Here is a 23167-nt window from a genome sequence, read left to right as displayed (position 1 = left end):
CTATTAGATTTGAACCTTGATGACAAGGATAACAACTCAACAACTTAACCATCACAAAATGCCACTATTGGCTACTACATTTAGTTTTTTATTGACTTAAATTTTTTATTTTAATTTTTTAAAAAAAAGATGATTTATATTTCCAAATATTATAATTTAAATAAATATTTTATGTGGTATTTATTAAATTATTTTAAAAAATATATATTATTTATAATAAGATTAAAACTTTTGATTTATCAATGGTTGTCAAATTTAATTTAGAAAAATAAAAAGTTAACATTAACATACTCACACCATCCCACTCCACCCCTTCTATTATTGTAAAATGTCTATCGACATTAATTACAACAAATATATCTCTTTTAACTCTCTATTCCAGAAACTTTGACGCAATGGTCTCTTGTTATAGCCTACTCTTCGATGAATGTATGCAACCAAGAAACTTGGTGAAATTACACCACCAAATTACAAAGGAAAGAGCCATCCGGAAATCAATAGGTAAAATAATCCCCCGACCTTGCATAGGAAAACATTGTTTTCCAAAAGTGATTTAGTTAGAGGGGCTGTCCCATAACAAATGTTTACCTTGATGCACATATAAATTGCCGCTCATAGGGACCAACTAAAATATAAATTCAGTCTTGTCAACTTTGGCAAAATATCTGTTTTCTCTTTACTCTCGAGATCCGCGACTGCCACGGAGAGAGTCGTAAAAGCAATCTGTACGCGCCAACGCCACAATTCAGCCGTTTTAAAAGTAATTATAACTGAGAATACCACACCCGAGGAGAGCCATATTTTCTGTGAGCTCAGAATTTTGAAGGTGTAAGAGCTGAAATTTGGAAATGGGTAGTTTTCTGGGTTGGGTGTGTATTGGTCAGGCGACTGTGGGAATTATTGAGAAGTGGGGTCGCTTTGTGAAGCTTGCAGAGCCAGGCCTGCACTTTGTGAATCCCTGTGTGGGAGAATGGCTCGCTGGCACTTTGTCTACTCGCCTTCAATCCCTGGACGTCCGTGTTGAGACCAAAACAAAGGTATGTTTTATATTTTCATTTACCGGGTTAGTATAATTGACTCGGGTTTGGATTCTCTTCAATTGGGCTTACCTTGAATGGGCGAGGTCAGTGGCTTATGGATGTTGAATTGGGCACCGCCGTGTTCAAATTTGTTACACGATGCATGAATTGTGTTTCATCATTTTATGTGTATGGGGTTTCCACCGTTATATATTATTAGGGATTTCTCTTTCTTTTCTCGAGGAGTGAGTTAGCATTTCAATTAAAATGATTTGGGGTTTGTGTTATTGAATTGAGTTTTACTTTGATTGAATGAGATCATAGATCATACTGCGTTTGAATTGGGCTTCGCCATTGTCAAATTGGTCTCACATTGCTTGGATTGGGTTTCACCAGTTTATGCATATGCTTTTTCCGCTGTTCAATATGATTAGGGAATTCTCTTTCTTTTCTCGATTAAATACATGGAGTATTTAATATGCTAATCGTTCTTTCAGCAATCCATCTCTCATTAATTCATTAAAAAGTAATTAAATATTCTGAAGTCATTTAACTAAATGAAGTATCTTTTAGAAGCTTCAAGTAGGTTGAATCAGATCTTTCTACAAGATTCAACTGAACCTTTTAAAAGAGATAACAGCAAATCATTCGGAGATCTAGGATATGATATTTCTTTTAAGAGAATTCTGTAGAGTTTTTAATTTAGGTTTAGCGTACTCTAGGATGAAAACTCTTAGGTAATATGGTTGGTTGGACAAAAACCCAACTCAACCTTTGGTGAATTCTTAACAGCAATCACAGTTACAGTTCAATCGTCAGATTGCGAAGATTTTAGAAACTTGGAACTCTTTCAGAAAGGAAAATAATGGGTTACAGGCAGATAGAGAAATATATATATATTTTTTTCATATTTGGGGGAAATGTCACAAGGGCTGCTAGCTATTGTACTCTTTACAGTATGGCTATAGCACCTTTCTAGAATACTACTACAGCCCTGCCACCATTGCTATCTTATTGTAAAACATGGAGAAATGTGCAATCTGCAAATCTGGAGTGAAGGCTTCTGGATGTTTATAGGGGAGTTGCATCTTTTTATTGAAGGATTCATAGGCCAAACCATAGCTACTCCATTATATGTGTTATTGTGTATTTCACTGCTAGGTGCAACTTGTATGGTACTGCTAATAAGAGAATTTTAATTGATAGTGCAAACAGTTATATTCAGTTCCAGATCTTGCAATATTTTGATTCAGTATTATTACAAGTAATTGCATGAGTTTAAGGCACCCATTGAAGATAGTGATTTGCAAGGAAGTGCACATTTAGAAGTCATTGGTTATGTTCAGAAGTCCATTTAAAGGCTCAATAATTAGGGCGGGATTAGCTTCAGTTCTGCCCTGGTTTGGAAGAGTTCAGAATTGTCCTTGTTAAATGGCAGGAATTCTATTTGGTTTGGAAACTGTTTGAGAAATCTGAGTGTAACAGTAATGCCCTGTGTAGGATTGATACAATTCCTGAAACTCTGTAGCTGATGATAGACCTGCAGATTTTGAGACATCTATATTCAGGTTTATGTTCAAAATCATTCTCAGAGTTCTATATTGTATGACAGACTTTCATGATAATAAACAAGGCCAGACTTGGATTGTTTAAATAACTGTGTTTGCAGAATTATTGTTGCAGATTTTCTTATCAGAATTTTAGCTCGTCTTTCATTAACGAATGTATGTCAGTCATACCAAAATTGCATAAGAAAACTTCATAAGGAAGCCTGCCAAGTGTTTGACAAAATGTTTACGAGGAAAAGTGCATGATCTTTTGATGATAGTTTAGTCTTTTTTACAATGCTATCAAAGCTGGAATCCTACCAGCCTCTTAATCATGACATCCCTTAAGATATATCTTGGATTCAGCAATAGCCTCCTGAAATTCCTCCTTGCAAATACCCTGTACACAAGATGAAGTAGAAATTCACATTCGCAAAAGAATTCCATTGGATAAGGAATTTAAAATGGAAACAAAAGTTATTGTGGAAGAAAAAATTACACATTGTGGTCTTCCTTTGAACTTGGTGAAATCACCATATTGGCGGGAAATGATGCTGGCAATCAATATTGCGCTTCTTGTTTTTGGAAGTCCTGGGTACGGAAAGGCGCACACCACCTTATTGTTGAAAAAGAAGAATTTTGTGGAGACATCACTGAAACCAATTAGAGATTCTTGGGTTGATTAGGAGTCTCTATTGTTTTTCATGAATGGAAAGATTGCAAAATCTGTCCATTAATAAATTTTATTATAGAGTCCCCCAAAGTGGCAATGTTTTTGTGAATGGTTGATTGTGAGGGGCAAATCAAAGTTCTAGAGTTTATTTCTAAAATCTTCATTGAGTTAATAGAGGTGGTGGGTAATGAGAATGTGGTCCAAGGCATTATGGACAATGCAAAAAATTGTAGGGCTACATGTACTTGGGTAGAGCAAAGATATCATGCATTAAACACACGCTTGACTTGGTGATGCAAACAATTGACAATCAATTAGAGTGGGTGAAAGAAATATGCCATGAGTGTGAGGAGATCTAGATGTTTGTGACAAATCATCAAATGTCACAAGCAATTATTAGGACTTTTGGGAGATTGGAATTCTTGAAGGTAAATTTAATTTATTTATATACTTTTATTTATGCCATGTTCAATATGTAGATAAATTTATAATATTTTTTAATGTATTAACAATATATTGTAATATGTTATTATCATAGTCCTAGGTTGTTGAGACCTGATTTGCATTGCATACTATTGTTATATGATGACTTCTGAAGGTGTGAGAAGCATTGGGTGCAATGATTATTAATGGGGTGTTTGGAAGCAATCAAATTCATTCATTGGTCTTGGATGATGATGGTGGATTGTGGGGAATGTGTATGAATTTCATTGAGCCTATCATGAGTATGCTTGGGTTTGCTGATTAGATGTATCATGTTTGAGGGATGTCTATGATGGCATGGACATGATGATAGAGCAAATAAAGGTCATCGTAGAAAAAAAGAGAATGATCCCGAAGAGACCATTTTCATGAGGGTGGAATCAATCATTCGATATCAGTTGAACAAGATGACTACACCGTTGCACCACATTACAAATCAATTAGATACCTGCCCAACCAATGTAGAAGATGTCAATCCGAGACTTACAAAAACTGCTATATAAAAAGCTCCATGGGCAATGAAGGTTGATTGACAATATTAATGTTGCTATCAACGAGGAGGAGATGAATGTCCTCAAGCTAAGCTTCCAGATCTGCAATCTAATACTTCTCAAACAAGAATAATATGGCTGCAAGATACAAATCCCACAGTTATATTTTGAAGAAATGAATATGATGGGCTAATAGTAATGATCTGGCTGTCAGCAAAGAGGAAATGAATATCCTCAAGATAATGCTTTAGATCTGCAACTTGAGTCCCCTCAAACAAGGGCATATGTGTGCAAGGTGTTAATCCCCAGTAGCTATGTCTAGAAGATGAATTTCTTGCTGCATTGAATCAATGGTGGCCATGATGTCCCAATGCCAAGATGATTAGGAACACCAAAAGATGAAGATTGAGATGGGGTCTAAATATGAGGAGTACAAACATTAAGACAAGCCTCAGTTCCATTGGAATTGCAAGACTTGCAATATACTCAAGATCCTCTAAAGTATAATTGTCAAATGGTATACAATCTGCATATGCAAGGGGAATAAGACAACATGTTGCAAGTTCCTTTTGCGAATGGAGAGATATGAGGGTCTCCATGTATGTCCAAAAGTCTAGTCCAAAGTGTGTGGGGATATTCAAGGTCCGATATGAGCCCATACAAATAAGGCAAAAGATCTAGCCAATTGAGATGTGTTAGGATGCTGTCCTAACAAGATTCATATTACATTTTTCCATGATGACAATAGTAAGATGAACAAAAAAACCCATGGTAACTATTCAAAATGATAAAATCAGACCTAAATAACCTTAGTGGAATGCATATAAAGTAGATCTAATGATGACATCTCGTGAAAACAAGTCCTTTCCAAGTGCTAAAATGTCCAAGTAATTGACTAGCAAACAAAAAAGGTTGAATAAAATATAATTGGGCAATATTTTGGACATATGCATATATTGATATGAGAAGCTGTGAATCACCTTTCCAACTCTTGAAGAATTGTGAAAATGGGAGAAATTGGTGAAAAGAAATGAGTTCAAAAGCGGAAATGTTAGATATGATTCACAAGGTTGGGGAAAAGAAATGAGCTCAAAAGTAGGAATGATAGATATGATTCACCAAGAATAACAAAAATCTGGAGCAAAATATTGAATATGAAACCATCATAAGTAGAAAGTGGTCAGAAGTAGTTTTTTAATGATATCTTTTATATTATTTTGGCAATGCATGCAAAATTATGGCAAAAAAAGAGGTTAAATTTAATTAGTAGACAATCCGCAAAAACAATGCATCCAATCTGAGTTAGCGAAATTTCTTCATTGTATGCAAAATCTGACAAATACCTAGTAGTTTTTGGAGCTATGAACAAAACATAGGAATATTTGTTCTTCAAAAATTTGCAAAAAAGAAAGGGTCAAATCTTCTTTTTTTTTTGAAAAATTGACAAATATTGACAAAATGAGAGGTTGGGGAAAACCTAAAAATGTTTTTCTGGAAGATAAGCCAATTTTTCTCCTCAAGGTTGGATCTCTCAAAAAATGAATAGGAAGTTATAGATTGGATGCTTTGACACAATGCTGGAGTTAATAGTTAACCCTATGGCTCTTATAATACATTTGGAGTCAAAACGCTTATCACATGTGAAGAGAGCCATAATTGATGCTATTCAACCTTGAGAGAAATTGATCCAAATAGGAATTTGATATTAATTTATAAATGATTTGAATAGAATACAATGAACCCTTATAAAGCCACAAAGATAAAAACCTAGATGCAAACCCTAGAGGAAGATTAAAAGAGAGCTTGACAAGTATCGACACCATAATGTATGAGACAGCATGTGCTAATTAAAGCTGAATCTATTAAGATAAAAAGTATCTTAAAGGATCTAATTATATAAATAATTAGATAATGCCTCAATTACTCTAACAATATCTGCATTGAAGATTTTCCAAAATGGCTAACCAAAGGCACTCAACTTACTTTAATATCATGTTTGATTTGGCTATGGAGGGAGCTACTCACTATTTAGAGGCCTAATAAAATGCTAAGTAAATTGAGAAAATCAATATGAGAAGAGTAAATTGCCTTACTCTTATCAAATATCACATTAATTATTTGTATGATTTTTCTGCAATTTTGAACTATTATGGAGGGAGCCACCCACTATTTATAGGCCTAATGAAATGCTAAGTGAATTGAGAAGATTAATATGAGAAGATAAAACTGCCTTAATCCTTGCTCCTCTGCAAAAAATACTTATTACCAAATTTAAATTCTTTTATCTTAGACACTTTCTTAGGTTGCCACAATCTACAATGCTGAGTTGACCACCTAAATAATGCAGCTTGTTGATCTCTTTGCCATAGTTTCTGGCCAAAAAACCAATGCATCAACAATGGAAACATTTATAGTGTAATGTGCCCTATTAGAACACATTCTAGGTTGCCCTAGAATTCCCAATAAAGGTATGATCTATATTTAGTTAAGAATACAAATTGGCAACTTTATATTTTGATTTAGAGCTTGTAATTAGGTTAATTATCATTAAGAAATGTGAATAAGTGTATCATCTTACTAAAGTTACAAATAGAGTTCTAGTATCATTATAATTTAGATCATGTACATCATACATGTGGAATTCCCTTTAGGATTTTCCCAACAACTTATCCACATAATGTAACACCATGGGAGATCATACAAGGCACCTCGAGCTTATCCATCAAGCCTAGGATTACAACATGACATCTGCCATTCGACCTCCTAGCCCCACTCAAGGTTAGTACTACTTGAATGGTGTAACACCCTGAAGTATAATAAATAAAATTTTAATACAATATCTAGCATAAAAGTAGTGAATGTTAGAAAGTAAAGTCCACACACTTTTTTTTTTGTGGGGGGGGGGGTGTTTAAGTTTAACTTATAATATACAACTTTAATACCAAAACAATGAAGCATAACAAGAGTTAAACCATGCATAGTGACACAAAGCTTTGTTAACTAGGGAAACCCTCAATTAGAGGGAAAACCTCGGTGGGGATGGTACCCATAGTGTACTAATATATAAGTTCCTTTTGAAAGGATGCGACCCTGTTAGGAGCCAAATACAATGCAATCAGTAACAAATTCAATGTATTGAACTGGCCAATACTACAACTCAATCGCCAATACAGTCCCTTTGAAGCTAAAATCCATTAACTAACTTAATCTCTGCTCTGCTTTGATTATCCAGCCTTCAAGCTCCCATTATATCACCATACACACATATACATGGATTATCACTATGATATCTAGCCAAGGAAAACATCTTTCCTTTATACCCTTCCCAATTAATTAATTAGGTCGGCCTATTAAAGCTTCCCCAATGTACAATAGATTACATAGGGCCTTGCTAAGGCATAAACATTTGCCTTCTAAAACCTTATTACAATAAGGTTCCCACATATTGCAATAGAGTTAATACAATCTTCAATAAGGATCCTTACATTACACCAACACAGCCATCTGCTAGTAAAACATATTGCATATTTCACTTCAGCGACCTCTCTAGAATAATTTCAAAGACTTGCTAACACAAACATAGCTGCATGAATATGTCTTCAACCACAATCCAAGCTCACTAACCTTTGTTCCACTTGGCTAATAAGATACAACCAATTTCCCGACATCCGTCTCTGACAATATTTTCTGCATATGGGTCTGCTACCAGTCTTCAACAAATGAATTGTAACTCCTCCAACACTCAACAGAAACATGAGCGAACATAGATGTAGCATCTATACTAATCCGTGAGCATAATCCTAAGCTCACATTGCTTAACTTGTTCTGTGCCAACTTCCTTGTGCCATTAATCCTTTGTGATGTACAAAATCGTTGTCTGTCATGAACTCAATAACATATGTTGTCATCAATGACAAAACTTGTCATTAATACAACACATAAATAACACATCCACATGCTAACCAAACCTGTATTCCTAACAGGGAGATTTTACAAGCACCTTGAGCTTATTCATCAAGCATAGGAGTACATAATGACATCTTCCATTTGGCCTCCCAGCCCTACTCAAGGTTAGTACTACTCAAATGGTGTAACATCCTAAACTTGAATAAACAAAATTCTAATACAATATCCAGCATAAAACTAGTAAATTAAAAAATTTCGCTGTTCATATATAATTCAAATGAAATGGAATTCTCTTTCACATGATCAAGATAAACTATGCCATAACAGATATAACTACTTTAAGGTGAATGAAAATAATAAGCATCTAACAAATTAAACTGCCTTCACATGAACTTGAATATAAACTAATTAACAGAATTGATTGCTTTCACACAAGCTTGAAAACAACCAATTAACATAACCAACTGCTTTCACATTATCTATAATTTTATCCAAATAACTGAATTTGATTGCTTTATCCCTCAAGGAGCACATAAACATGAGGTGGAGGTGAATTTTTGTTCTTTCTTCCATCATGGAAGTCTTGTATCATTTTTGACATATTTGACAGAGGTAGAACATCATCAGGTGCTTTACCTCCCAAACATTGATCAATGTTCCTCTGCACAACTTCTTATTGGAAGTAGTCCAACCCTACAAACAACCCTACAAGAGAGGTGTATATACAGACCTAGGTCTAATTGCCATCCGATCTTGGTGTTTAAGACCTACATCATTCTTAGTCAACCACACCATCTAGGTTCCCCCTGAACTAGCATGACCCTTCTGGAAAGAGTTACACATCTGGTTCACATGCATCTTGCAATGTGACATGTCGGACAAGTTTTACAATTATACTCGCACTAACTTGTGTTATCAGATTTATAACAACTGAGTCCAATTGACACTCTTGGTTTTATTAACCAACATCAGGCTAATAACCATTTTCTATGGACTGTTAACTTAGTGATTAATGACCTTCTGGGATGAACCCTTTTCTAATATACATTTGTTCTCATTTAGAAATAGAATTAATTATGTATGACTTCACTAACCTTTCGTGCATTTGCATGGTTATGATTTGATTTTTTTTTAACTGTCATCCTGCTTCAATTTAGCAATAGATCTGGACTAAAATTCCTTGTTCTTTAATTTAGATTCAGACATAGTGTTGACAGGAGGTGCAATAGAATGAGTCGAGTGTCCTTCCCTATTATGCATATTATTGGTTCATTAATTTTAGAGCACTTTCTAGTCTTTTCACCTTCTTGATCATTTGTTGAACTAGTGGTTCATAAAGATTCAATAATAGGTATTTAAGCACGAGGATGTAATTTCCTTTCAGATTGACATGCCGTTATTTCCGTATAGTGCATAATATATAATTATTTATAAATCCAGACGAAAGGCATGAATCGTATTATTAATTTTTGCATTATGCTTATGAATCAATGTCTTTGTCTATGGATATCATCTTTCTCTTTCTACTATGAAAATACAATGGAATGGCAATGACCATAGATAACAGAAATTGCATTCCTATCTGCAGATTTCAAATGAATGTCGATTCTTATAGATGAGAATTATTACATTCTAATAAACAGTCTTGGTCTAATTAATCAACATCAGGCTAACAACCATTGCCTATTGACATTAAGGTCTTCTAACCTTCAAGGAACGGTGAACCCTAATTAGCAACTGTTCTGTAGTTAACTTAGTGGTTCATGACCTTCTAGGATTAACCCTTTGACAGGAGAATGATTTGAGTGTCCTTCCTTATCATGTATATTATTGGTTCATTAATTTTAGAGCACTTTCTAGTCTTTCAGTTTCACGACCACAAATATTTCTTGATCAGTTGTTTGAACTAGTGTCTCATAAAAATTCAATAATAGGTATTTAAGCATGAGGATGTAATTTCCTTTCAGATTGACATGCCATTATTTTTGTATAGTTCATAATAATTAATTAATTATAAAGCCAGACAAAAGGCATCAACCATATTATTAATTTTAGAGCACTTTCTAGTCTTTTCAGTGTCACGACCAAAAATATTTCTTGATCAGTTGTTTGAACTAGTGTTCATAAAAAGTCAATAATAGGTATTTAGGCATGAGGATGTAATTTCCTTTCAGATTGACATGCCATTATTTCCGTATAGTGCATAATAATTAATTAATTATAAAGCCAGACAAAAGGCATCAACCATATTATTAATTTTTAAGCACTTTCTAGTCTTTTCAGTTTCACGACCACACATATTTCTTGATCAGTTGTTTGAACTAGTGTGTCATAAAGATTCAATAATAGGTATTTAAGCATGAGGATGTAATTTCCATTCAGATTGACATGCCATTATTTCCTTATGGTGATAATAATTAATTAATTATAAAGGTAGACAAAAGGCATCAACCATATTATTAATTTTTGCATTATGCTTATGAATCAATGTCCTTGTCAATAGATAAAATCTCTCTTTCTAATATGAAGATACAATGGAATGACAATGACCATGGATAACATATATTCATTCCAATTCACAGATTTCAAATGAATGTCAATTCTTATAGATGACAAACATTACATTCCAATAAACAATTTTCAAATGAATATCAATGATTATGGATGACAAATATTGCATTCTAATATGCAATTTTCAAATGTATGTCAATGATTACAGATGACAAATGTCACATTCTTATATGCAGTTTTTAAAGAATGTAATTGACTATAGATGAGAGATATCACATTCTAATATATAGATCTCCATTGAATGACCCAAGTTATTGTCCCCATCTCTCATATTTGTGATGTACAAACTCAATTGAGTGACTCTGATTGTCAATGATAAATTTCATGCAAATTCAAATTTAACGATGCAAATTTAAGTATTATATATTGTCTCATGATCGGATATTCAAATTCAACGATAGAAAATTTATAATAGAATTATAAATGGAAAGGATTAACTTGTGTAATCAAATAAGGATGAAGTTTCCTTGACACGATTTTGCGACTCTATTAGATGAACCATTGATCTTTCCTTGTGATATTGTACCTATTCCATGTCTTGAGTTGGAGATTTGATGAGCTATATCAATGAAATTATGATCCTTTAGGATCAAAGTAACTTGCAATGACTAGTTGCAAACAAGAATGTAGAGGTGACTTGTTGTAGTTCTACAACACGCGCCCCATTTTCTACTTAGAAATGGGAACTCCCCTTTTTCTCATTTTAGGTCATGGGAATCTTCTCTTCAAAATAGGGTGTCTTTCGAGATGCCTCAGAGAGCAGGAGTAGCATGGTCTAGGTCTAGTTGTCGGGAAAAGGCAATGTCCTATTCAGGTGGTCATAATAGTCCTTTTTGGTAAAAAACAGGTAAAGTGCATACCTTGCGCAATTATGCATGGTGTGCAAAACAAAGAACTCCCTACACTGTACGCCATTTGCTGCCTATAAATACCTCGAGGGGGCCCTAACAAGCTCATTTTCTCGGACGACCTCCATGATCGCAGACTTGCACATCCCTTCATCTCCACACTTTCTACAATCTTTGTAGCCTCGCATAATGCAAGGTAGGATCTCTGCTAGGCACCTTGTGCACCTACGCAGGTGCGCAAGTGTGCATACTTTGCGCACCCCCTTTCACATAGCCAAAGGCTCCAAAATAGGCCTTGTGTATATTGCGCACCTTGCGCATGTGTAGGTGGGCAATGTCTGCACCTCCCCCTTTCACCATGCTCACTGCCAAGTGCACTTGCACATCCTGCGCACTTGTGCATGTGCGCAAAACCCAATTTTTGCACTTTTTAGCAAGTTTGTCTAGGTTAAGGGTTTTTTTTGCCTTCTTTTTGAGTCGTCAAGAATCTTTTCACCTTCTAAACACATGGCTTATTGACATCTATTGTTTTCGTGCAGATTACAATGACATCCTCATCATCAGCAACTGCACCAAAGATTTCACCCAAGTCCGTGACCTTCACTTACAAAGGAGTCCCACACAAGTCCTGATTAGTGAACTTATGTTTAGAGATTAAAGATACAAAGCTCAAACACCTAAACTTGAACGAGTTCCTTGTCTTATGCAACAAACCTCATTAGAGGTTTGAGTTCGTGTTTGCAATGACCAAGAATGAGTTAGTGAATGCAACATCCCATCCATCATCAATGCAATCTTCTGAGCTTATTGTAGCTTTGGCCCAGATTCATGTCCCAGACGAGAGGGTGGCAAAGAATGTTATGAGAGACATTGTTTTGGATATTAGACTAGATAACTTTGAAAGGGTCTTCCACCTCCTTGTTGCAAATCAATACTACATCTCCTTCCACATAATACTTAACTGGTACAAACAACACAAACAAGAAGTTGATGAGTTAGTGTAGAACAAATGTCTAATAGAGAAAACTCCTAAGGGTAAGAAAGTAGGCAAAGTTGATATGACTTGAGGGTACATGATTTCAAACATCAGGTATTGCATTGTACCATTGAGAAGAGTAATGGGACTCCCATCCGCTAGGCACTTGGAGACATGGACCAACATGATTGATTGGGGCACTATTGTCTGTGAATCCCTAGGTGAGCAATTGTGACTAGTAAAGGCAAATCCTAGATTTTACATGACCTATGTCGTATACTTGCTTGCAACTAAAGAAGAATACCCAGGGCTGACAAGGAAGGGGATTTCATCAAATAACGGTGCATGGCCGTACATTGTATATGCTCAGTTGGTCAAGAAGAAGTTGAGGGATGGGAGCACCAATGATGCCTTCATCTCTGCAGTTATCGGATTCCTAGAGGGAGATTACGCCAAAAGAATGCTAGTGGAAGTAACTGCAAGGGCGACTAAAATAGTGGCTGACTTATACAATTCTACACATTCACATTGATTGGGGCACTATCCTCAATGAATCCCTAGATGAGCATTTGTGACTGGTAAAGATAGATCCTAGATTTTACATGACCTCCTATGTCATATACTTGTTCGCCGCTAACGCAGAATACCCAAGGCTAACAAGGAAGGGGAGCCCATTGGATAGTGGTGCATGGTTGTACATTGTATATCCTCTACTAGTCCAGAAGAAGTGGAGGGATGACAACATTGAATATAGGATTGTGAACAATTCATTCATCTTTGTAGTTATTAGATCCTTATAGGGAGATTATGCCAAAAGAATGTTAGGAAAAGTAGCCGTAAGGGTGACCGAAATAGGGGCTTACTTTATACAATTATTCACATTTACATATATTAGGGTCGTTGGTTCAACATTGCATCCAAAGAAGCTCTGTCGATATCCTTTAGATAGCTAGGCAAATTCGTTTTGCATATGATAGGATCCGTACTAAACATCGGAAAACTTGGGTATGGCCTATCACTATGAGGTGAATTAAAAACAAGATATCCGCACTTTCGATGTAGAATGGAAAGATTGCTCACTAGATGATTTCCCTATCGCCTGCCATTGACTTAAGAGTTCTAATCCTGATTGCTGCAACACTTGTCTTTTGTGCACTAAATGCTACAGGATTATGAAGATCGATACCCCCAAGTTCACAAAAGTCTTTAAGTCTTGAGTTCATATATCTACTTTCATTGTCCATACGAAGAACCTTGATGGCTTTACTTGATTGCTTCTCAGCATTACTCTTGAAGGCTAGAAACTTATCAAATACTTCGTTCTTGTGATCAAGAAAGTAGATCCATGTGTAGCTTGAAAAGTCATAATGACAGTGAGGACATAGCGACCCTTGCTAACTGATGTCACTGAAAAAGGACCTGCTAGAACTGTGTGAACCAACTCAAGAACAATTGATGCTCTCCAAGACTTCCCTTTGTCAAACTTCTCTTCTAGATGCATATCCATTGAACAAGTTGAACATTCACCCTTAGAAAAGTTGATTGCAGGTAGACCTTTGACCATATTTTTTGAGCTAAGTTGACGAAGATAACAAAAGGTAAGATGTCCATACTACTCATGCCATAATTTACTTTGTGATTGTGAATGTGTCAACAAGGCATGTGAAGGAGACTTAGGCACAAAGTGGGAGAAAGAATAAAGCCTTGTGTCATGATTAACTTTACCCACTGCAATCAATGAATCATCTTTAAGATTTCACACCATTACTGAATTAGGAAGGAACTCAACTTTATTGCCACCTCCATAGTGTGTGATTTCGTAAATTGAAAGGAGATTAGTGCTAAGGTTAGGAACATAGAGAACATCTTTGAACTCTCCATTTTCCATCTCAATTTGTCCTTTCCTTGCAACTTCCACCTATGTATCATTCCCTACAAAGATGTGAGGTACCTTAGACTGCTTCAATGAAGAAAAGTGTCCTTTTGAAGAACCCATATGATATGAGGCACTCGCGTCAAGAATCCATTCCCTTGAAGAATTTATGCTTGCCCTTTTCCCTTTGAAGTGGATGGATTTGAATCCTTGGAAGCATTTGGCACATTGATTTTGTTCTTCCTAAGTAAGTTTTCCAACTCATCTAATCTCTTAGTATTGCAATGATGCTCATCATGATTTGGTTTCTTGCAATATGCACAAAACAATTTATACTTCTTGTTGGAAGAAGAATTGCCTTGTTGTGAGGAGGAAGATTGTTGTGTCTCTGATTGTGATTTTGGCTTCCATTGCTTTTTCTTGCTGTTGGTGAAACTTTTGCCACCTTGATTTGTTTGGTTCTCATTACTAGCCACCAATGCTGTAGACTTGGATGACTTGAGAATTCCCATATCTATCAACTTGGATTGTTCCAACATCAACATCTTTGTAAATGCATCAAATGAAGGCTTAGTGAAGGCACTTCCCATGGTCAACTTGTGAGTGTTGTAACTCGAAACAAAAGATGCATACTTTGAAGGTAGCCTCTTCAAGATGTGATGAATTAGTCTATCATCCTTCATGGGATTACCACAATCCTTAAGTAGTACTCTCAATTCATTGGTTTTGTTGACATAGTCTTGAATTGTGTCAAAATTCTTAGAATCCAATAGAATTAGATCATCCTCAATTTGGAATCCCTTTTCCTCATCCACCTTACCATACAAACCTTCAAGTTTGTCCCAAGCACCCTTGGTATCCTTAAAGCTGGATATGTGGAAGAAGAGATCTCTATGAACAGAACTCCTAATAATTCCTAAAGCCTGGTTGTCTTTAACTTGCCAATCAACTTGTGCATCAACATCAGTGGATTTTACAATTGTACCATCAACATATAGATTTAAACCTTTTTCCATTAGTCTACTCCATACAATATCTTTCCATGTAGTATAGTTGTGTGAAGTTAAAAGTGGAGTTTTAGGTGAACCCATGATGCAAAATTAAAAAAGCACGAGAGGAAGAGAGACACAAGAACACAAGACACCCTCCCAAAAAAATGATGCTTTTGGCACTTTATATGTAGTGCGTTTACAATAGGCCACTTGTCAAAATGGACAAAAGTGGGCTTTTGATTTTGCTGTTAACAGCCTCCTTTTGGAGTTCAAATCTGGTACTTAGCAATGTAGCTCAGATGTATAACAATTTTGAAGTTTAATCAAAGCAATTCAATGCAAAAAACTACCTATTTTTGAAAGTGGTATTTCTGTCCACACAAGCCTATAATCTAATTGCAGATCTGGAAAGTAGTCAAAAAAAAATGCACTTTCAAAAAAACCAGAACCTGAAAATGTGTCCAGATGAGCTCGTACAAAGTGTTAAAAGTTGCAAAATGCAAGATTGGATAGTCCAGTTGCCAAAAACTGAAATTTCTGACAAATCTGTGGACCAAAACTAGAAAATAATAGCACCATTGAAAATTTTTGGAAATTCTAGCCAAAATTTTTAAAAAATTGCACTTGATTTGGAGTCCAGATGATTGAGATATGGCCTCCCAAAGTTGGACTATGAAATAAAAACTGCATATGGCGAGGGGTCTGATCAGCAAAACAATTTGTTAAAATTTACGTCCAAACGACTGTCGCGGTAGTGCAATCTGGCTTGTTGGTGACAGTTAAACGACCGTCAAATTGAATACTGTGAAAAGGTGACGTCAACAAAAAATGATCTATAATTTAGAGCTTGTAATTAGGTTAATTATCATTAAGAAATGTGAATAAGCGTATCATCTTAGTAAAGTTACAAAGAGAGTTCTAGTATCATTATAATTTAGATCACGTATATGTGGAATTCCCTTAAGGATTTTCCTAACAACTTATCCACATAATGTAGCACCATGGGAGATCATACAAGGCACCTTGAGCTTATCCATCAAGCCTAGGATTACAACATGACATCTGCCATTCGGCCTCCTAGCCCTACCCAAGGTTAGTATTACTCGAATGGTGTAACACCCTAAAGTATAATAAATAAAATTTTAATTCAATATCTAGCATAAAAGTAGTAAATGTTAGAAAGTAAAGTCCACACACTTTTTTTTTTTGGGAAGTAGTAAATGTTAGAAAGTAAAGTCCACACACTTTTTTTTTGCGGGGGGGGTGGGGGGGGGGGTGTTTAAACAGTTGCGACCAACTTCTATTCCTTAACTTATAATATACAACTTTAATACCAAAACAATGAAGCATAACAGGAGTTAAACCATGCACAGTGACACAAAGATTTGTTCACTAGGGAAACCTTCGATTGGAGGGAAAACCTCGGTGGGGATGGTACCCATAGTGTACTAATATATAAGTTCCTTGTGAAAGGATGCGACCCTGTTAGGAGCCAAATACGATACAATCAGTAACAAATTCAATGTATTGAACTGGCCAATACTGCAACTCAATTGCCAATACAGTCCCTTTGAAGCTAAAATCCATTAACTAACTTAATCTCTGCTCTGCTTTGATTATCCAACCTTCAAGCTCCCATTATATCACCATACACACATATACATGGATCATCACTATGATATCTAGCCAAGGAAAACATCTTTCGTTTATACCCTTCCCAATTAATTGATTAGGTCAGCCTGTTAAAGCTTCCCCAATGTACAATAGATTACATAGGGCCTTGCTAAGGCATACACATTTGCCTTCTAAAACCTTGTTACATTAAGGTTCCCACATGTTGCAATATAGTTAATACAATCTTCAATAAGGATCCTTACGTTACACCAACACAGTCATCTGCTAGTAAAACATATGACACGTTTCACTTTAGCGATCTCTCTAGAATAATTTCAAAGATGTGCTAACACAAACATAGCTGCATGAATATGTCTTCAACCACAATCCAAGCTCACTAACCTTTGTTCCACTTGGCTAATAAGATACAACCAATTTCCCAAAATCCGTCTCTGACAATATTTTCTGCATACTGGTCTGCTACCAGTCTTCAACAAATGAATTGTAACTACTCCAACACTCAACAGAAACAAAAGCGAACATAGATGTAGCATCTGTACTCATCCGTGAACATAATCCTAAAGCTTAACCTGTTCTGTGCCAACTTCCTTGTGCCAATAATCCTTTGCGTGTACAAAATCTATGTCTGTCATGAACTCATTAACATATGTTGTCATCAATGACAAAACTTGTCATTAATACAACACATAAATAACACATCCATGTGCTAACCAAACCTGTATTCCTAACAGGGAGATTTTACAAGCACCTTGAGCTTATTCATCAAGCATAGGAGTACATAACGACATCTTTCGCTTCCCAGCCCCACTCAAGGTTAGTACTACTCAAATGGTGTAACATCCTAAACTTGAATAAACAAAATTCTAATACAATATCCAGCATAAAACTAGTAAATTAAAAATTTTCTCCGTTCATATATAATTCAAATGAAATGGAATTCTCGTTCACATGATTAAGATAAACTATTCTATAACAGATATAACTACTTTCAAGTGAATGAAAATAATAAGCATCGAACAGATTAAACTGCCTTCACATGAACTTGAATATATAAACTAATTAACAGAATTGATTGCTTTCACACAAGCTTGAAAACAACCAATTAACACAACCAACTGCTTTCACATGATCTATAATTTTATTGAAATAACTGGATTTGATTGCTTTATCCCTCAAGGAGCACATAAACATGAGGGGGAGATGAATTTTTGTTCTTTCTTCCATCATGGAAGTCTTATATCATTCTTGACATATTTGACAGAGGTAGAACATCATCAGGTGCTTTACCTCCCAAATATTGATCAATGGTCCTCTGCACAACTTCTTATTGGAAGTAGTCCAACCCTACAAACAACCCTACAAGAGAGGTGCATATACAGACCTAGATCTAATTGCCATCCGATCTTGGTGTTTAAGACCTACATCATTCTTAGTCAACCACACCATCTAGGTTCCCCCTTAACTAGCATGACCCTTCTGGATAGGGTTACATATCTGGTTCACATGCATCTTGCAATGTGACATGTTGGACAAGGTTTATAATTATGCTAGCACTAACTTGTGTTATCAGATTTATAACAACTGAGTCCAATTGACACTCTTGGTTTTATTAATCAACATCAGGCTACTAACCATTGTCTATTGACTGTTAATGTAGTGATTAATGACCTTCTGGGATGAACCCTTTTCTAATATACATTTGTTCTCATTTAGAAATATAATTAATTATGTATGATTTCACTAACCTTTCATGCATTTGCATGGTTATGATTTGATTTTTTTAATTCTCATCCTGCTTCCATTTAGCAATAGGTCTAGACTAAAATTCCTTGTTCTTTTATTTTAGATTCAGACATAGTGTTGACAGGAGGTCCAATAGAATAAGTCGAGTGTCCTTCCCTATATGCATATTATTGGTTCATTAATATTAGAGCACTTTCTAGTTTGTTTCAGTTTCTTGATCATAAATACTTCTTGATCATTTGTTGAACTAGTGGTTCATAAAGATTCAATAATAGGTATTTAAGCATGAGGATGTAATTTCCTTTCAGATTGACATGCCATTATTTCTGTACAGTGCATAATAAATAATTATTTATAATCCAGACAAAAGGCATGAATCGTATTATGAATTTTTGCATTATGCTTATGAATCAATGTCCTTGTCTATGGATATCATCTTTCTCTTGCTAATATGAAAATGCAACGGAATGACAATGACCATAGATAGATAACAGATATTGCAATCCAATCTGCAGATTTCAAATGAATGTCAATTCTTATAGATGACAATTATTACATTCTAATAAACAGTCTTGGTCTAGTTAATCAACATCAGGCTAACAACCATTGCCTATTGACATTAAGGTCTTCTAACCTTCAAGGAATGGTGAACCCTAATTAGCAACTGTTCTGTAGTTAACTAAGTGGTTCATGACCTTCTATGATTTCACTAATCTTTGATGTATTTGCATGGTGACGATTTTTTAAATCTGTTATCCTGCTTCAGTTTAGCAATGGATCTGGATTAAAACTCCTTGTTCTTAATTTTAGATTCAGATATAGTGTTGACAGGAGAATGAGTTTAGTGTCCGTCCTTATCATGTATATTAGTGGTTCATTAATTTTAGAGCACTTTCTAATCTCTTCAGTTTCACGACCACAAATATTTCTTGATCAGTTGTTTGAACTAGTGTCTCATAAAGATTCAATAATAGGTATTTAAGCATGAGGATGTAATTTCCTTTCAGATTGACATGCCATTATTTCCGTATAGTGCATAATAATTAATTAATTATAAAGCCAGACAAAAGGCATCAACCATATTATTAATTTTAGAGCACTTTCTAGTCTTTTCAGTTTCACGACCAAAAATATTTCTTGATCAGTTGTTTGAACTAGTGTCTCATAAAGATTCAATAATAGGTATTTAGGCATGAGGATGTAATTTCCTTTCAGATTGACGTGCCATTATTTCCGTATATTGCATAATAATTAATTAATTATAAAGCCAGACAAAAGGCATCAACCATATTATTAATTTTTGCATTATGCTTATGAATCAATGTCCTTGTCAATAGATAAAATCTCTCTTTCTAATATGAAGATACAATGGAATGACAATGACCATAGTTAACATATATTTATTCCAATTCACAGATTTCAAATGAATGTCTGTCAATTCTTATAGATGACAAAAATTACATTCCAATAAACAATTTTCAAATGAATATCAATGATTTTAGATGACGAATATTGCATTCTAATATGCAATTTTCAAATGTACGTCAATGATTACAGATGAGAAATGTCACATTCTTATATGCAGATTTTAAATGAATGTAAATGACTATAGATGAGATATATCACATTCTAATATGCAGATCTCCATTGAATGACACGGGTTATTGTCCTCATCTCTCATATTTGTGATGTACAAACTCAATTGAGTGACTTTGATTGTCAATGATGAATTTCATGCAAATTCAAATTCAACGATGCAAACTCAAGTATTATATATTGTCTCACGATTGGATATTCAAATTCAACGATAGAAAATTTATAATAGAATTATAAACAGAAAGGGTTAACATGTTTGATCAAATAAAGATGATGTTTCCTTGACACGATTTTGCGCTCTGAACCATTGATCTTTCCACGTGATAGCGTACGCGTTCCATGGCTTGAGTTGGAGATTTGATGAGCTATATCAATGAAAATATGGATCAAAGTAACTTGCAATGATAGTTTCAAACAAGAATGTAGAGGTGAATTGTTGTAGTTCCACAACACGCGCCCCATTTTCTACTTAGAAATGGAAATCCCCCTTTTTGTCATTTTAGGTCATGGGAATCTTCTCTTCAAAATAGGGTGTCTTCCGAGATGCCTTAGAGAGCAGGAGTACCTTGGTCTAGGTCTAGTTGTCGGGAAAAGGCAATGTTGTCCTATTTAGGTGGTCATAATAGTCCTTTTTGGTAAAAAAAAGGTAAAGTGTGTACCTTGTGCACTTATGCATGGTGTACAAAACAAAGAACTCCCCACACCTTGCTAAATGCGGAGGTGTGCACTTGTGCAGGTGTGGAACTCCTTGCACTGCATGCCATCTGCTGCCTATAAATACCTCGAGGGGGCCCTAACAAGCTCATTTTCTTTGACGACCTCCACGATTGCGGACTTGCACATCCCTACATCTCAACACTGTCTACTATATTTGTATTCTCGCATAATGCAAGGTAGAATCTCTGCTACGCACCTTGTGCACTTGTGTAGGTGCACACGTGTGCATACTTTGCAATGGAGCCTTGCGTATATTGCACACCTTGAGCATGTGTAGGTGCACAATGTCTACACCTCGCCCTTTAACCATACTCATCGCTAAGTGCACTTGCACACCTTGCGCACTTGTGTATGTGTGCAAAACCCAAATTTTGCACTTTTTAGCTAGTTTGTCTAGGGCTTAGGGTTTTTTTTTTGCGGCCTTTTTGAGTCATCAGGAATCTTTTCACCTTCTAAACACATGGCTTACTGACATCTATTGGTTTCGTGCAGATTACAATGGCATCCTCATCATCAGCAGTTGCAACAAAGATTTCACCTAAGTCGGTGACATTCACTTACAAAGGAGTCCCACACAAGTCTTGATTAATGAACTTATATTTAGAGATTAAAGATACAAAGCTCAGACACCTAAACTTGAATGAGTTCCTCGTCTTATGCAACGAGCCTCACGAGAGGTTTGAGTTTGTGTCTGCAATGATCAAGAACGAGTTAGTGAATGCAACATCCCATTTGACATCAATGCAATCATCTGAGCTTATTGTAGCTTTGGCTGAGAATTATGTCCTAGACGAGAGGGTGGCAAAGAATGTTATGAGAGAGATTGTTTTGGATATTAGACTAGATAACATTGAAAGGGTCTTCCACCTCCTTGCTGCAAATCAAGACTACAAGATCTTCTACATAACACTTAATTGGTACAAACAACACAAACAAGAAGTTGATGAGTTAGTGTAGAATAAATGTCTAATAGAGAAAACTCCTAAGGGTAAGAAAGTAGGCAAAATTGATATGACTTGAGGGTACATGATTTCAGACATCGGGTATTTGCATTGTACTACTGAGAAGAGTAATGGGACTCCCGTCCGCTAGGAACTTGGAGACATGGACCGACATGATTGATTGGGGCACTATCGTCTACAAATCCCTAAATGAACAATTGTGACTGGTAAGGGCAGATCCTAGATTTTACATTACCTATGTCATATACTTGCTCGCAGCTAAAGAAGAATACCCAGGGCTGACAAGGGGAATTCATCAAATAACGGTGTATGGTCATACATTGTATATCCTCAACTAGTCAAGAAGAAGTTGAGGGATGGGAACACCAATGATGCCTTCATCTTTTTAGTTATCGAATTACTAGAGGGAGATTACGCGAAAATAATGTTAGTGGAAGTAGCCGCAAGGGTGACTGAAATATGGGCTTACTTATACAATTCTACACATTCACATTGATTGGGGTACTATCCTCAATGAATCCCTAGATGATGAGTAGTTGTGACTGGTAAAGATAGATCCTAGATTTTACATGACCTCCTATGTTGTATACTTGTTCGCCACTAAGGCAGAATACCCAAGGCTAACAAGGAAGGGGAGCCCATCGGATAGTGGTGTATGGTTGTACATTGTATATCCTCTACTAGTCAAGAAGAAGTCCAGGGATGACAACATTGAATATAGGATTGTGAACAATTGCTTCATCTTTGCAGTTATTAGATCCTTAGATGGAGATTATGCCAAAAGAATGTTAGCGGAAGTAGCCGCAAGGGTGACCGAAATAGGGGCTTACTTTATACAATTATTCACATTCACATATATTAGGGTGGCTAGTTCAACATTTGCATCCAAAGAAGCTCCCTCGATATCCTTCAGATAGCCAAGCAGATTCATTTTGCATATGACAAGATCCGTACTAAACATTGGAAAACTTGGGTATGGCCTATCACTATGAAGTAGAAACAAGATATTTGCACTTTCGATGTCGAATCGGAAGATTGCCCACTAGATGATTTCCTTGTCGCTTGCCCCAATTTGACAACATTAGAATGTCTTGGCATATTGTAGGCAAGGTATTCATACCCAATTTCTCCATAG

At 35.7% G+C, this 23167-nt stretch overlaps 1 protein-coding gene across 1 annotated transcript in view; it reads left to right on the top strand.

Annotated features, from left to right (window-relative positions):
- Positions 1-783: 783 nt before the first annotated feature.
- The window catches only part of LOC149563201 (hypersensitive-induced response protein 4-like), a 44395-nt gene continuing 22011 nt past the window's right edge, over positions 784-23167 (top strand). The window contains exon 1 of the mRNA XM_089826573.1: positions 784-1037. Coding sequence (XP_089682699.1) covers positions 849-1037 — 189 coding nt within the window. The 5' untranslated portion in view covers positions 784-848. The remainder of the gene's footprint in view (positions 1038-23167) is intronic.

Source organism: Cupressus sempervirens, chromosome 4, assembly GCF_028749045.1.
Source record: "Cupressus sempervirens isolate cs-2001-9-10 chromosome 4, ASM2874904v1, whole genome shotgun sequence".
Lineage (NCBI taxonomy): Eukaryota > Viridiplantae > Streptophyta > Pinopsida > Cupressales > Cupressaceae > Cupressus > Cupressus sempervirens.
This window is presented reverse-complemented; position numbering and strand designations above follow the sequence as displayed.